The sequence below is a fragment of the Erythrolamprus reginae genome, chromosome 5 (assembly GCF_031021105.1).
Source record: "Erythrolamprus reginae isolate rEryReg1 chromosome 5, rEryReg1.hap1, whole genome shotgun sequence".
Classification (NCBI taxonomy): domain Eukaryota; kingdom Metazoa; phylum Chordata; class Lepidosauria; order Squamata; family Dipsadidae; genus Erythrolamprus; species Erythrolamprus reginae.
Window position 1 is genome coordinate 98907460 of NC_091954.1, and position 18348 is coordinate 98925807.

General features: G+C 39.2%; 1 protein-coding gene across 1 annotated transcript in view; it reads left to right on the top strand.

Annotated features, from left to right (window-relative positions):
- SERPINI1 (serpin family I member 1) overlaps positions 1–18348 on the top strand; it is a 186313-nt gene that overhangs the window by 150412 nt on the left and 17553 nt on the right. The window contains exon 6 of the mRNA XM_070754139.1: positions 9193–9290. Coding sequence (XP_070610240.1) covers positions 9193–9290 — 98 coding nt within the window. The remainder of the gene's footprint in view (positions 1–9192; positions 9291–18348) is intronic.

An 18348-nucleotide genomic window follows, 5' to 3' on the forward strand; every position in this document is an offset into this window, starting at 1 on the left:
CATTTCATCCTTGATGCAAACTAGATGTAAATTTCTTTTTCTCTTGCTTCATGTCTGAGATTTAAAAAATAATTATTATTATTATTGTTGTTGTTGTTGTTGTTGTTATTATTATTATTATTATTATTATTATTATTATTATTGCGTCTCACTACTTTTCTCCATGATGCAAATGTATTTATTTCCATAATATTGCTTGTCCTAAAAAAGGAATAACCTAATTGTTCCCTGCATTTCAGTAGGGTAGGTAGGAGGATAAAACTGCATGTTTGAAATACCTAGAAAATGCAATGGCTTTTAAGCATTTGCTTGAGGGAAAGATTAACAGCTCTTGTAACCACTAACAAGGAAACAACCACACATCTTTTTAAAATGATGCCAAGACAGCAGTCGAGGAAAAAAATGTTCATGGAGAAACTTGGTTACTGTTATTAGTTGGCATGCCTTTTATACTCTTCTGCTAAACTATGTTTAGAAGACATTTTTGCAAATTAGTTTCATGGTCTGTTTCCTTGGTATACCAAAATAGATTTAAAATGTTGATTGCTTTGGCTCAGAAATAAGGATTCAAGAACAAAACCAAGTATAATTTAACAATTCTGCACTCTACTGTTTTTTCACTTTGCTATTAAAACAAGCAAACTGCAGTTTCGGTTGGACCCAAATAGTGTAGATGGAAAATTGAAAATGTTGTGATTAACTCGGTTTGGCTTAGCCATTCAAGCCCTTTTACAAATGTAGAAGTTTTAAAAACACTTATTTTATAATTGAATGGCGTTTTTCAGGAGAATGAAAGTTTTAACTTTCTTTTCTCCACAATTGGACCTGCAAGCCACAAATGACATTTCCCTAATTTGTCTCCCTCACACATACAGCATGCACATACACACACACACAAACACACACACTTTTTAAGAAATATACATAGAGAGAGGACTTAAAATATTTACGAAATATTTATGCAACCCATTGATAACATTCAGCAGATCTCCTTGCAGTCCTCAGAGAAATTCAAGCTTGAGGCCTGTAATTAATCTCTGGAATTTAATAAGGGAACGACCATACTGGAGAACTGCTCTCCAAGCTTATTACATTAGCTGCCTCTTTTGTCCCTATTATGAAAGTAACACTGGCGAGAAATGGCATCAAGTTTATCTGTTCTCGGTTCTGCTTCGCTCATTAATATTTATGGAAGGTTTTAACAAGTCTGGTAGGGAAAACGAATTATCTGGGCATAAAAGCCAACTCTCTATCTTATATCCTGCTGTAGCATCGCAGTCTATTCTGACCGATAGGCAAATCCTTGAATGAGGCAAAGTACATATGAAAAGAACCAATTCCTCAGTGAGGGCAGTCACTAAGGTAGGGATGAAACACCTACCGTGTTTCCCCGAAAATAAGACAGCGTCTTATATTAATGTTTGCTCCCAAAGATGTGCTACGTCTTATTTTCAGGGGATGTCTTGAATTGTATCCTGTATCCTGCTGCAGCAAAAACGCATCCAAACATGCAGCCGCATGTTGGATGCTTGTTGGATGTGTTTTAAGTCTGATTGATGCAGCGTTTTGGGGTGTAATTTATGGACAGCAGTGTTATATGTGTTCTGTTCTGGAATGCTGTGAAACGAAACGTCTGCTACGTCTTACTTTTGGGGGATGCCTTATATTAGGCAATTCTACGAAATCTCTCCTATGTCTTACTTTCGGGGGTGACTTATTTTTGGGGAAACTGGGTAGATATATGAAGATTAGATTAGATTAGATTTATTGGATTTATATGCCGCCCCTCTCCGAAAACTCGGGGCGGGTTCCCCTTTATAGATGATAGGAACATCATCTTTTCCATCCAGAATTTCTGCCAATCCCTGTTAGATTTTTCTGCAGTTTTAAGGCAGGTAACCCTAAAACTTCAGGGTAGCCTCCCAGATAGTTTAATTAACTATATGTAGTTTTCTTTAACTAAGCTAACGTTAAAGTTAAAGAAAAAACCTAGTTTTTTCTTTAATTGGTTAAAGAAAAAAACAGCACCACCAGCATCACAACTATTATAGGAAAATACAGATGATCCTTGAATATTGTTTGACTTACAACAACTGGGAACAGAATTTCGTTTGCTAAGCAAGCAGTTATTAAGTGAGTCACATCTGATTTTTTTTGCCATGGTTGTTAAGTGAATAACTGCAGTTGTTAAGTGAAAGCAGTTAGTAAGCAGTTAGTAAGTGCATTTAGCTTTCCCCATTGATTTCAATTGTTGGAAGCTGGCTGGATAGGTCACAGGTTGCTGAAACTGTCATGGATACATGCCAGTTGGCAGGTAGACAAATTTTGATCACGTGACTGTGGGAATGCTGTGACAGTTGTGTGAGGACCAATCGCAAGTCACTTTCTTTAGAATCATTGTAATGTCAAACAATCGTTAACTGCATGATTCAGCAGTGGGTCCTAAATCCCATTGCCACCAGTTTGTGCACAAAGAAGTGTTCTGGGTGGGTGGGTGGGTGGAGCCTCCAGCCTTCACCGCTACCAGTTTGCAGAATACCCTACGAGAATACCCTACGAGACTAGACTTTCAATCCTGGGCCTAGAAAGTCTAGAACTAAGACGCCTTAAATAAGATCTAAGTATTGCTCACAAGATCATATGCTGCAACGTCCTGCCTGTCAGCGACTACTTCAGCTTCAACCACAACAACACAAGAGCACACAACAGATTTAAACTTAATATTAAGTGCTCCAAACTTGACTGTAAAAAATAGGACTTCAGTAACCGAGTTGTCGAAGCGTGGAACTCATTACCGGACTCCAAAGTGTCATCCCCAAACCCCCAACACTTTACCCTTAGATTATCTATGGTTAACCTATCCAGATTCCTAAGAGGTCAGTAAGGGGCGAGTACAAGTGCACTAGAGTGCCTTCCCTCCCCTGTCCTATTGCTCTCCTATATCTCCTATACCTTTCTTCTATTCCTATATCTCTTCTTCTATTCTTTCATTGATATGTTCTATTACTATATCTTCTTTTCTATTATTTTTTAGATATATTTTAATATGATTATCTCCTCTATAACCTTCATCATGTATTTTACTATGTGTATATAGATATACAGTGATCCCTCGATTTTCGCGATCTCGTACTTCGCGAAACGCTATATCGCGATTTTTCCACCCGATGACGTCACTCTCTTCCTTCCTTTCTCATCTTTCTTTCTCTCTCTCTTTCTCTATCTTGCTTCTTCCTCTCTCACACTCTCTTCCTCCCTCTCTCATCTCTTTCTTTCCTTCTCTCTCTTTCTCTATCTCTCCCCCTCTTGCTGGCGGGCGGCGGGCGGGCGGGCGAGCGGGGGCATCAGCGAGGAGCCGGGGTTTCCCCTTTGCGTGGGCGGCAGGGAAACCCGGATCTTCGTCTGCTTGCTGCTGCTGCAGCCGCCCAACAGCTGATCTGCTCAGCGGCAGCAGCGAGCAGACTAAGATCGGGGTTTCCCCGCCGCCCACGCAAAGGGGAAAGCCCGATTCGGCTCCTCGCTGCTGCCGCCGAGCAGATCAGCTGCTGGGCGGCCGCAGCAGCAGCGAGCAGACAAAGATCCGGGTTTCCCCGCCACCCACGCAAAGGGGAAAGCCCGATTCGGCTCCTCGCTGCTGCCGCCGAGCAGATCAGCTGCTGGGCGGCCGCAGCAGCAGCGAGCAGACGAAGATCCGGGTTTCCCCGCCGCCCACGCAAACTCCACCATCTGCGCATGCGCGGCCATGGAAAAAGGGCGTGCATGCGCAGATGGTGTTTCTACTTCTGCAACCCTACATCGCGAAAAATTGATTATCGCGAGGGGTCTTGGAACAGAACCCTCGCGATAATCGAGGGATCACTATATACCCACTAAAACCTCATTGTGTATTGGACTAGGTAGATAGATAGATAGATAGATAGATAGATAGATAGATAGATAGATAGATAGATAGATAGATAGATAGATAGATAGATAGGGCAGAATCACAAGTAACCCCCCGCTGGTAGCATTTTTAAGTCAAGGACTAATTATGCAAACAATTCTGGGGCCACTTATGAAGGTGAAATTACTGCATCCCAACTAGTTTCAGCTTTTTGCTTCTCCAAAAAATTGGGGTATGTCCCCCCTCCTGGCTACTCAAATGCCCTGGGTCTAAAATAGGGGCTTTTACAGTTCTTCCTGTTATAGAACCAGAGCCCATGATCTAGAGGCAGACCTCTAGTAATAGAAAATTTGCTCACTTTGTTCAGCCCTTTCTGTAAGTTATCACCCAAACACATCTGTAGTGGACCGCACCAAAAACATAACTCTAAATTTCCTTGCATCGGAATATTATTGTAGCTACTGATCTGTAAGGTCACTATTGTGTAATACGTTCTCTTTTTTTAAAAAAAATATATATCTAACAAAGTTCACTGACACATTCCTGGGAGTTTTTCCTCCCTCAAGTTAAGTGGCAGAATCAACTTTTCAACCAGAAAATTGAAGGTGACAATAAGAAGGATTTCTATTTGGATCAAATAAATCTCCTGTATATTGTCTTTTCCTCGATGCTGTAACTGGCAGGCTCCAAGGACAAGCCAGCCAGTGCCAAAAGTTATTATCTCTCTCCTGGGCACACAACAAAATCCCAAACTGTCATAGAAATCTAAAATGCTTTGTTTTACTGTCATAGCAATTTAGCATGTTTCGCAATTTCACTTGTGCCTTGCACAAAGCAATAGAGAGGGAAATGAGATGGGATAACTTTGTTCAATATGAGTAAAAATGGTTGATTTCTCTGGAGGCACCACTCGGTTCTGTAGATGAAGTGTTGCCAAACTGTAGTGCATGAACATGGGCAACTAGAAAACTGTGCGATAGGTAGTCCTCAACTTATACCCACAATTGGGATTAGAATTTCTATTGATAAGCAAGGCAGTTGTTAAGTAAGTTGCATCATACCTACACTAGGGTACTTTTGTACCCTTTAGTTCAGGGTTCAACGCCATCATTCTGGACATCTTTTAACTAAGCTAAATCAGCTAGCGGTACAGTGTTCCCTCGATTTTCGCGAGTTCGAGCTTCGCGAATCGCCTATACCACGGTTTTTCAAAAAATATTAATTAAAAAATACTTCACAGGTTTTTTTCTATGATGTCATACATCATCGCCAAACTAATAAATGCTTTTAAATTATTAGATTTGTCATGAATTGTTTTATTGCTGTTGTGAGCCGCCCCGAGTCTACGGAGAGGGGCGGCATACAAATCTAATAAATAAATAAATAATAATAAATATAATTTTTGCAAATAAATAACAAAAAAAAATAATTATTGTTAATAAATAATTATGTTTATAAATATCAGGATCACTAAGTGTCTTATTCAGTGGTGAGTACCAGTAATAATGGTGAGTAAATGGCTGTTAAGGGAATGGGAAATGGTAATTTAGGGGTTTAAAGTGTTAAGGGATGGCTTGTGATACTGTCCATAGCCAAAAATGGTGTATTTACTTCCGCATCTCTACTTCGCGGAAATTTGACTTTCGTGGGCGGTCTAGGAACGCATTCCCCACGAAAATTGAGGGAAAACTGTATCTGAATACACTTGTAAGTGGATCACAAGCTTCCTAACAGACAGGAAGCAGCAGGTGAAGCTAGGCAAAATCACATCAGATACAATTAGCACAGGGGCCACCAAGGCTGTGTACTCTCTCCTCTTCTTCCTATATACCAATGACTGCATCTCCAATGATCCATCTATTAAACTACTGAAATTTCCAGACGATGCAACAGTGATTGGTCTCATTCGAGACAACATATTTCCCTACAGACAGGAGGTTGAACAACTAGCTTCGTGGTGCGACCAAACAATCTAGAACTGAACACACTCAAAACTATAGAAATGGTGGAAGACTTTAGGAGAAACCCTCCCATCCTACCACCTCTCACAATACTAGACAGCACAGTATCAACAGAAGAGACCTTCAAATTTCTAGGTTCTATCATATCTCAAGACCTAAAATGGTCACCTAACATCAAAACGTCATCAAAAAAGCACAATAAAGAATGTTCTTTCTGCACCAACTCAGGAAGCTCAAACTGCCCAAGGAGCTGCTGATACAGTTCTACAGAGGAATAATTGAATCTATCATCTTCATCTCTATAACTGTCTGGTTTTTTTTCTGCAACCCAACAAGACCGACACAGACTTCAGAGGATAATCAGAACTGCACAAAAAACAATTGCTGCCAACCTGCCTTCCATTGAGAACCTGTATACTGCACCAAGAAGGCTGTGAAAATATTTACTGAACCCTCCATTCCTGGACATAAACCGTTTCAACTCCTATCCTCAAAATATTGCTACAGAGTACTGCTCACCAAGACAACTAGACATGAGAACATTTAATATTTACTGCTCACCAAGACAACTAGATATAAGAACATAAGACATAAGAATTTAAATTTGATCTGCCAAACTGCTGGCAGCCTGTGATCAGCCTGTGATCAGCAGAAGTAGCTTGTACTACTGCACTAAAAAACATCTCCAGCTTGCCCATGTTGTTTTGCTGTTTGATTGATTGTGTGCTTGTTTTTTTATATATATTGGAATTGTTTTATGAATTTCTTAACTTAAAATTGTAATTGGATTGGTGGGCATTGGATTTGTCACTATGTACTGGTTTGGGTTTTTTTGCTATTGTTGTGAGCCGCCCCGAGTCTGCGGACAGGGGCGGCATATAAATCCAATAAATCTAATCTAATCTAATCTCTAATGACTGCACCACTGTGGCTCTTATACCTCAGCATTCAGGTAGTGTATTACAGTGTGCAGTTTGCACTTGGAGGGAGACTGGAGATAATTTGGGGGGTGGAATACTAAGGAACAGGAGAAGCAAATTTCATGAATTTGCTTCTCTCTGCTATTAATAAGAACCTGGGAAGACTAAGAGTGATGTCAGAAGCCTGCAACTTGACTGCTGCTATGGAGCTGATGGATTTCTGTTTGACTGCCTGAAATGAAACAGTTTGTTTGCTATGGTTGGTTTGCTGAGTATTAGCATACAAGTACTAAGTGAATGAGCTTTTGTTTATATGTGGATGGGGAGTTTCAGAGTCCATGTGAAATATTATGTAAGCTTTCAGAGAGAGAAAAATGAAGCATCTCCTTTGGCAATCTTTCTGCAAAGTTGGCTGGTTCGTAGTGGTTAGCATGGATTCCCATCTACTTTTGCTGAATCTGATATGAAAAACAAGGGAACAAGGAGCACATAAAGAATTGCCATTAATAGAACATTTTTTATTTTTTTAAAAAAAATTATTATTACAGATTCTGTGAGGGCAACCAAGATTCAGTTCTGAGACCATATTCTGGGTGATGGACATTGTTCCAAATTTACAGTTAGTTGTCAATCAGTTTCAGAATGCTTGACATATTAAGCTTAAAATTTGCAAACCAATTGTTTTCCTTCTTTCCTTCCCTCCCTCCCTTCCCTCTGTTCTGTCCCAGCTACAGAACACAAAAAATACAGCACACACAAAGTCCGTACAAACCTTAGTTTACTAATTAAGGACTACTAATGAGCTTTCCTAGTAGTCATCAAACCCAAATACAGTTTAAAGCAGTCTTTTAAGAACACTGACTGTTAATTCAACTTCATTAACAGTCAGCTCAAATCCACAAAATAATAACTCAATTATAAGTAAACAATCTTGTAGATATCAGCAATATTACAATGGTTGGCAAAATGCCCAGAAGCAATTTGCAGGAAAAATTGCCGAGAGAGAGAACAAGAGCTGATCAGACATTCCTGGAATGGACGAAGGAATATGAACAACCTTGTTTCCTGCAAATTGGCTCCTTCATCATCATCCCTTAAATAGGCTGGGGGAGTGGCCAATTAGCCCCAAGCCATACTCTCGAGGAGACCTACTCCTGAGGAACAATTCCTGCCTTTTGGCAGCTCTGCCTGCTCTTGCATTAAGAATAGGCTCCTCTTCTTCTTCCTCGTCACTGATGGGAGCTTCTGGAGTTTCTGAAGGCCCTGGCTGAATCTCCGCCTCTGGCACTGAGTCCTCTCCAACCTACTCACTGTCCGACTCAGATGGCAGCTGCACAGGCCACTGGCATATCCCTCTACCGCACGAATCCCAGCGGCCGATAAGGCCCCACAGAGTTGGCCTTCTCCGGGTCCTGTCGACCAAACAATGTCGTTTGGTGGGCCCCAGGGGAAGAGCCTTCTCTGTGGCGGCCCCGGCCCTCTGGAACCAACTCCCCCCAGAGATTAGAACGGCCCCCACCCTCCTTTTCTTTCGCAAATTACTTAAGACCCACTTTTGTCAGCTGGCATGGGGGAGTTAAGTTATCCTTTTCCCCTAGGCTATTGCAAGTTATGCATGGTATGTTTGTGTGTATGTTTGGTTGTTTATAATAAGGGTTTTTTAGTTGTTTTTATTAATTGGATTGTTCATGTTGTTTTACCACTGGTGTTAGCCGCCCCAAGTCTGCGGAGAGGGGCGGCATACAAATCCAATAAAATAAATAAATAAATAAAATAAATATCACTAAATCAGCCTCTTCGCTTTTGGAATCAGCTACCAGCTGCTGGCAGGCCACAATACCCTCCCTCCTAGTTAGGGAGTTGAAAATTACCATGTTTGGCTATTTGCTGCATACAGTAGTAATGCAGTTTTTTTTTAAAAAAACACAAAGCTCTTGTTTGTTTATCTTCTCTGTTTCATTGTTCTGCTAGTAACTGCTTTGTTGTATTTTTCTCCACGTTCTGTTATAGTGCAGGTTGGTGATGCTACTTAAAACTGACTGCATTTGGGTTTGCTGTCTACATACAGGCTCCCCTCCCCAAATTTCTATTGACTCAAAGTCCTTTGCAAGGGTGATGTTGTATGACTGCAAAACAATTAGTCTCAGGGTATTACTGCAAACAAGACAATAACCAGGAATAAGCTACTGATGAATGTCAGTTCAATGCATTGTCTCTCTGAGTCTCTCTCTCTCTCTTTTTGTAATGTGTTTTCTCCTGCTGAGCTACCTGAATGCCTTGTAGGCAGTTATTATATTATATTCTTTCCTCTCGCCCCCCCCCCTAGTTTTTCTAGCAACAATTTGCATCTTTACTTCTTTTTTAGAGCAAAAGGAGTTAAGACTTTCATTTTTTCCCTCTCTCTCTCTCTCTCTCTCTATCCCTCTAGGTTCACAATAGAACAGGAAATTGATCTGAAGGATGCTTTGAAAGGGGTTGGAATTACAGAAGTATTCAGCCAAAGTGCTGATCTTACTGCAATGTCTGGTAAGCGGATTTTTTGTGATTTAGGTTATTGAAGCACGGCATTCATTTTGTCCTGTGATCATTTGAAAACTTGGCCCAGAAAAACCTGAGCCGCAAATGTTTTAGTTAATTAACGAATTAAATTTCTAAACCAGGTTTCTCAAATAGGCACCAAGTGGGGTGGGAGGGAGGTAATTTTTTGCCTGACCTAGGCTGTCCTGCAAGACGTCTACCATCATTTACTATTCTTGTCTCTAAACTGTTGGATGCCAACTTTTAAAACTTGGAAATTGATGGGAGTTTGTAAGTGGAGGTGGGAATGTCTGGAGTGCAGCAATCCTCTAGTCCCAATTTTAAAAAACCATTCGGAAGTGACCAATTTTTGTGACAGTCTTTTTGGGGAAATGTACATTAAACTGTTGACACCATTCAGGGAGTCTACTTTATTTTGTATTTGTATTTGTATTTATTAGATTTGTATGCCGCCCCTCTCCAAAGACTCGGGGCGGCTAACAACAATAAAAAAGACAATGTAAACAAATCTAATATTAAAAATAGTCTAAAAAACCCCAATTTAAAGAGCCACTCATACATACAAGCATACCATGTATAAATTCTATAAGCCTAGGGGGGAGGGGAAATTTCAATTCCCCCATGCCTAACGACAGAGGTGGGTTTTAAGGAGCTTGCGAAAGGCAAGGAGAGTGGGGGCAACTCTGATATCTGGGGGGAGCTGGTTCCAGAGGGTCAGGGCCACCACAGAGAAGGCTCTTCTCCTGGGTCCCGCCAAACAACATTGTTTAGTCGACGGGACCCGGAGAAGGCCAACTCTGTGGGACCTAACTGGTCACTGGGATTTGTGCGGCAGAAGGCGGTCCCGGAGATATTCTGGTTCGATGCCATGAAGGGCTTTATAGGTCATAACCAACACTTTGAATTGTGACCGGAAACTGATCGGCAACCAATGCAGACTGCGGAGTGTTGGTGTAAATGGGCATACCTTGGGAAGCCCATGATTGCTCTCACAGCTGCATTCTGCACGATCTGAAGTTTCCAAACACTTTTCAAAGGTAGCCCCATGTAGAGAGCATTACAGAAGTCGAACCTCGAGGTGATGAGGGCATCTAATTTTGTCGGATTAGAAAAACTCCACTGTCCCTTCCAACTCTATCATTCTCTTATTCAGTTGTTTCTCCCTTTTTCTCTAGTCCTTTTATTAAGGTTTGATACAGATTTTTAAACAAGGTGTGTATTCACCAGTTTTTCTTGGATTGGGTTTTATTATTTAAAAATGTTGGGTTTTTTTAATTCAAAAGCAGAAAGGCTTTTACAACCATTGTCTCTGTTTGACTTTTTTATTTATTTATGAAAGCTATTTTAATCTTCAGAACCCTATTCTGTTTTCTTTATCTCCACTCTTAACTTCTATTTGACTTTTCTTCATAAGCCCTGCCTGACTTCTTTAACTTAATATCTGTGCTAGCTTCAGTCTGTCCGTCCGTCCGTCCGTCCGTCTGTCCATCCATTCATCCATCCATCCATCCTGTGGTTGGTTATGACCTATAAAGCCCTTCATGGCACCGGACCAGAATATCTCCGGGACCGCCTTCTGCCGCACGAATCCCAGCGACCGGTTAGGTCCCACAGAGTTGGCCTTCTCCGGGTCCCATCGACCAAACAATGTCATTTGGCGGGACCCAGGAGAAGAGCCTTCTCTGTGGCGGCCCCGACCCTCTGGAACCAGCTCCCCCCAGATATCAGACTTGCCCCCACCCTCCTTGCCTTTCGCAAGCTCCTTAAAACCCACCTCTGTTGTCAAGCATGGGGGAATTGAAATTTTTTTCTCCTTTCCCCCTAGGCTTATAGAATTTATATATGGTATGATTGTTGGTATGATTGGTCTCTTAAATTGGGTTTTTTATATTATTTTTTAATATTAGATTTGTTACATTGTTTTTTATTATTGTTAGCCACCCTGAGTCTTCGGAGAGGGGCGGCATACAAATCTAAATAAACTAAACTAAACTAACATTCTACATACAACCAATCCTTTGGCACCTTATTTATTAAGACATTTATTTTCAAAAGTTTATTTATTGAATTTGGACATTAAAAACATATATGCAAATTCATCTCCTTTACATTGTAAAGTAATATTTACATTTACATTATATAAAGTAAGTAATATTTACATTTAAATTATATAAACATTTACTTATTTTTTTCTAACTTCTAACCAGATATACAGTTTCTCCCATACCATATAATAGTCGTCCTCTTCATGATTTTGTAATTCTAATGTCAATTTCACCATTTCAACGCATTCCATTATTTTTAAAGAAAATTTATATGGCCACCCAACTCACTCATGGTGACTCCAGGCAGCTTGCAGCAATTTATTTATTTATTTTATTATTTATTATTTTATTTATTAATTGGATTTGTATGCTGCCCCTCGAGGCAGCTCACAACAAACAAGGAATACATAATAAAACAATTCGATCCAATTAATAATATTTTTTTTAAAAAGACTTTATTAAATATATACATTAAAACATATAACGAAACACAACAGAATAACAATATACACTACTTACACATAGAAAAAAAAAATAAAGCATCTTGCTTTATACATGGAATATTTGGTATCATTGCTTAGTGTCTGCACCACCTAAGAAGTGGTGTAATTGGCTTGCAGCTCATACATAATACAAAAAGGAATATCTTCCTTTTAATAATTATTACATATATATTACATATATACAACCTTTTGGTTTTCTTGTTATTGTATTAATTTTATATCATTTTCTCAATGGTATAGTAATGCTTTGATTTGTTGATCAATTTAATTTTTTCTCTCTGAATTTAGTTTTAGGGTTCCCAATTTTCTTTCATTTTAATTTGTTTTTTGCAATCCAGATATACCATCTGTCCCAAGTTTTATGAAAACCCTCCATGTCCTTGTCCTGTAATTCATATGTTAATTTGGTCATTTCTACTACCTCATAAATTTTAGCTTTCACGTTATACATAGTTGGGGTGGATTCCTGCTTCCAAGATTGTGCGTATATTATTTTTGCCGCTGTCGTTGTATGCAATATTACATGTCTATCGTTCTTGGAAAATTTTTGTCTAATTATTCCAAGAAGAAATAGTTCTGGTTTCATAGATATTTCCCCTCCTATAATTTTTTAAAAACCTTAAAAACATCCTAAAACTTAAAAGATTCAGTTAACATTCATTCAATCAACAATTTATTCTAAACAAATACTGCACAAGTCTACATTGTCACCTCCTTCAGCTGAACTCCATAATTCAATAACATCTTTCCCTTTTCCCCTCCTTTTTTTTTTCTCAATGTGAAGCTTTACCAATGGAGGGAAAATTATTTAAGAATTCGGACCTTTGTTTTCGATTTTGTCTTGAGTGCAAAATCTTTTCTTCCTTTCTAGTCTTATTTTTCTTCCCGCAGCACAGAGTCCATTTTTAACTATCTGCATTTTAACTTCTTCTCCGTGGATTGTGAATTCAATAAGCATGCTGATCGATACTTCCTTGCCTTCTTCATATTTTAACCTTAACCCAGATTTTTCATTTTCCATTTTTACTTTCATAATGAGCTTTTCTAAGTCTTCATTAATAGATCTAATGAAATGGAAGTGTCTGCATAACTTAAAGCATTAGTGTTAATTTTGTAAGTGCTTTTAATTCTTCGTATTAATTTTGATTCCAGCTGTCATCCCTTCAAATCCTACCATGCTTTTAATATATTTCATGCAGAAGTTAAATAGGTATGAAGAGACAGAATTCATTTTTATTTCATTCTTTTTCCAGTTCTGAACAATTCCGTTTCTCCAGATTTTACTGTAGCAATTGATATCTGCTGTGTTAAAACTATTTGCAACCATCACATGTGCCTATTTATTTATATGGGGTTCAGTTAGACTTTCATAAACACATGGCAATTATAGTTCATAAAATCATATACCAAAGTGTCCTCCCTGTTAACGACTACTTCACCTTCAACCACAACAACACACAAGCACGAAATCGATTTAAACTAAATGTCAACCGCTCCAAACTTGACTGCAAAAAATACGACTTCAGCAACAGAGTAATCAACGCCTGGAATGCACTACCTGATTCTGTGGTTTCTACTCCTAACCCCAAAACCTTTAACCTTAGACTATCTACAATTGACCGCTCCTCCTTGCTAAGAGGTCTGTAAGGGGCGTGCATAAGCGCACCATTGTGCCTACCGTCCCTGTCCTATTGTCTTCTTTTGTTACTTTTTATCATTACTTATCTAATGTTTAATATGTACAAATTATCACCCTATAATTGTTTGACAAATAAAATAAATAAATAAATAAATAAATAAAAATGGCTGCACTAGAAAGGTATCATATGGTCCAAATTCCTACAGAAAGTCTTTGAATGGCTAGGTCGACTGGACATTAACATTTGAAACATTATAAGTCCATGTATTTGTCATACGCCAAATAAATAAATCTTATAAAATATATTTCAAGGTACCTGCTTTGTTTCAGGAAATAAATGTCACCAAAATTGACCGAGCTTTGGCTAATCATCTTTCCATAATAGCTAAGGATATGCTTTCACCTAGTTGAACTGGCCTCCTTAACAGAGGTGAGTTCCTCCCGGTTCAGATCGGTTCGCCTGAACCGGTAGCAACCCGCTGGTGATGTCATGATGACATCAGAGAACCAGTTCGGTTTGGACCACTCTATGCACTCCACCATCTTTTTTTTTTTTAATTAGAATTATTTTATTTTTCTTCGGAGGTTTTCTTAATAGAGGAAGCAAGAACATCATGGTGGTGATGGAAATGGAAGATATAGTAGGAGTCAGGGACTGGCTCTTCTCGGGGAAGGTTGCCCTGATATTTGGCATCAGTATCACATTCCATCCTTTTGATTCTCCATCAAGGGCTTAGTCATCAAAACACCACCATCCCTGAGTTTTGGTTGTGCTTCTAACTGCCAGGTCAATCTATAATAAGACATTCCCCATCCACCTTTTTTAGCAGAATTTTTATCTAGGGAATGAGGTTGGCTGCAGAGACAGAGGTAGGCAAGATCCATTATCAAAGTAGAAGAGAAAAACTGAAATATTAAGTCCATAACAAGCAGAAAATATGCAAAAGAAGCTTAGACACACACACACACAGTTAATTTACATAAATATAAGAGGGATTGAAGACACAGTGTAATGAGACGTGCAGGATGGTTTTAGCTCTACCATGTAGGCTAGACAGGAACTAATTGGCTAAAATTACTTTTATTGAGAGTGGCTATAATCACAAAATCTTGGTATGATTCCAAAGGGAATTTAGGATAGTTCCTGAAATTCTGAGGCATACTTTGGCTGAGAAAGAGAAAGAACAATTTCAACTACTATGTTTAAGAACCTCCCTACTGTTATTTAACATCTATATGAAGTTGTTGGATGAGGTTCTCTGCCACCATGGGATTAAATTTTAGCAATATACTAATGACACTTAGTTGAATATCTTTGCCCGAGGCCATCCACATTATTCTGTCAATCTGCTTTTCCAGCATCTGTAGGCAACGCAGTTCTGAATGGGAAAGAATGGTTTCAGTTCAACCTGGAGAAGATTGACTGACTATGGGTTTTATATCTTATAAATGTGATTAACTGAACAAAGAAATGAATATGATTCTGATATTGTTTGGCAGGTGATATCCAGGTGTCAAAACTGCACGTATTTCACTTGAAGCAGTTGTTGGCATTGAAAAAGAATTATTTTCACTTGATTAAACTGCCTCCTGAATTATTATACACTGCAGAGCACATATATTCCCATAATTTTTGGTTTCTTCATTTCTCTACCATGACATTTCAATCTGCTACCAGTGTACTATTTTCCTTCTGATGTTGTTTTTCTTTGCCTTTGGATTCCTCAGTATATTCCCTCTCCGTGACTGTAGTCAGTACATAACCTTGTCTTCTGATTCTGATACAAGTGATACTGTCATGAATTGGGTTACAGCCAAACATATACTTAACAATGACCTTTGTGAATATCATCGACACATCATTGCTTCTTACAATTTAATACATAGTGCATCTGATTTTAAATGTTGGTCCACCTAACTTCACTTATTCCTAACATATTTAATTTAATACATTCTGTTTTCACTTTGACAAGGTCAATATCTTGTCTTTGTCATTTTTAGAACTTTCAGATTCTGTTCCCCAGTAGATAAGAGGCTTCCAACCTGAGCAAATGAAGGGCAGGAGAGCCATGTTAACAAGGTTGCCAATGAATAAGCATAGCAACTAAATCAACCAATATGAGCTAACCACTTCTGAATCTGTGCAGAGAATTGAAACTGAAAACTTAAGCTTAAGGCTGGGCGTGGCTCAGCCCACTCTGCCCTCTTGTGCACTCTGAACTGAAAGCTTGTCTGCCATTAGAAATGAAACTGTTTGTAACTGTTGCTACATTGAAGATATTTGTTTGTTTGTTTGTTTGTTTGTTTGTTTGTTTATTAGATTTCTATGCCACCCTCCTTCTTAGACTCAGGGCGGCTGAGATACCACAAGTAGATATAATCTACTTGTGGTATTGTACATACATATACAGTATATGTATATAGGTGTGTGTGTGTATATATGTATGTGTATGTGTGCACATACACACACAGATACACACACACATATTTTTGCTGATAAATGAAAAGGAAGGGAACCTGTTATAGATCCATCTTGACCTTGTTCTGGTCTCATCAGACAGACATACCCTTACTGGGATTTGATATGTATTACTATGTTTATGAAGAAGTCAGTGAAGTTAACGAATCCAGCTGAATCAGTCATCTGTGTGTGTTTCTAGAAATTGATTTTTCTGCAGCAAATTCTGATAATCTTATCATCTGGCATCCAACCTTTTCTGTATGTTTGAGACTTGTCCGCATAGTTGTCTTGAAAGGAATGCAGAAACAGAACCTAGAATAACAGGTCGGAAGGGACCTTGGAGGTCTTCTAATCCAATCCACAGCTTGAGTAGAAGACTTTATACCAGTGATGGCAAAACTTTTTTCCCTCGGGTGCCGAAAGAGCATGTGCGCACCCATACTCATAATTCAATGCCTGGGGAAGGCAAAAACAGCTTCCCTCATCCCCTGGAGGCCCTCTGGAGGCCAGAAACAGCCTGTTTCCCAATTTCTGATAGGCCCAGTAGGCTCATGTTTCACCCTCCCCAGGCTCCAAAGGCTTCCCTGGAGCTGGGAGAGGTTAAAAGTGCACTCCCCCATCTCCCTCGGAGGCTCTCGGGAAGCCAAAAACACCCTCCCAGAGCCTCCATGCAAGTCAAAAATCAGCTGGCCGGCACACATGCACATTGCAGCTGAGCTAGGGCAGTGGCTTGTGTGCCAATAGATATAGAAACATAGAAACATAGAAGACTGATGGCAGAAAAAGACCTCATGGTCCATCTAGTCTGCCCTTATACTATTATACTATATGGTTCCAAGTGACACCTGTGGCACTCGTGACATAGGTTCATCATCACTGCCTTATACCATTTCAGATAAATAGTTATCCAGTCTCTTTTTGAAGCCTCCAGTGATGGAGCAACCACAACATCTGGAGGCCAGCTGTTTCGTTGGTTGATTGCTCTCACCATTAGGAAATTTCTCTTTAATTCTAGGTTGCTTGGTTCCACCTGACCCTTCTTTGAGGATTATTATTGATGGGTGTATGCTTTTATTTATGATGGCTGTTTTTAACTATCACGGGTGCTGTTATTAACATAAAACCTAATGTAGGTAGTTGTCCTCCAGAAATAGCCATAACATTTGAAGAAATAAATTGGGGAGGGGAAAATCAAACCTTCGGAAGTATCACTGTCCTAATGGCATTGTCTTTAATGCCCACAAATGGCATTCGTTAAGGAGAATGGGATCACACACTCTTCTAAGAGCTTTTAGTAGGAGCCCTTGGGATTAATGGGTATCTGCCCATATTATCTGGGTTATTAACGAGGCATTAGTCATACTTGCCACTGTAAAACGTTCAATTTTCCATCTCAAATGAAGTCTGGACAAAATACTTCTTATGTCTCTCAGTTATGCATTTTCTCTCCCCCCCCCCCCCCTGCTCTCATTTGAAGTCTGTGCCATATGAATTTGTAGTAGAGCCAGTCTTTGCAGCTTGGGTTGTAATATTGGGTCCTCTTCATAGAGAAGCACAATGCCAACTGGAGGGATCTAATGGAGAGGCAAAAAATAATAATAACAATCCAGATTTTGAAGTTTCTTCTCTGAAAGTCTTTGCCTTATGCAGATTTAAGTCAATCTCATATTCCCTATTTTCTAAGAATAATGTGTTAAAAATAAGAAAGTGTGTCACCAGGAATTCAATCTATTCTATACTGATTGGGGTTTCAACTCGATTGATTGGTATTATGGTAGGGTCAGTTTGGTTTCAGTCATTCAGTCCCTAAACCCTGTCTTGTATTTTTGCAGAAAAATGTTATCAGTTTAATGAAAACAATTTTTAAAGGATTTGTGATACTGTTACAACTGATTACTTGTAAAGTACTCCAGGAAGCTATGGGAATGTTGAATGAAAAATAGAGCAATTAATCTTCCTTTCTGCACCTGCACAGAATTCTGTTTGAAACTTTCTAAAGCTTACAGAATTGATCAGCAGAAGCCCATCCCTCACATATGCTCTTGCCTAAACGTTATTAACAGAATAATACAGTTGGAAGGACCTTTAAAGTCTTAGAAACATAGATGTCTGACAGCAGAAAAAGACCTCATGGTCCATCTAGTCTGCCCTTATACTATTTTCTGTATTTTATCTTAGGATGGATATATGTTTCTCCCAGGCATGTTTAAATTCAGTTACTGTTGATTTATCTACCACGTCTGCTGGAAGTTTGTTCCAAGGATCATCTACTACTGTTTCAGTAAAATAATATTTTCTCATGTTGCTTTTGATCTTTCCCCCAACTAACTTCAGATTGTGTCCCCTTGTTCTTGTGTTCACTTTTCTATTAAAAACACTTCCCTCCTGGACCTTATTT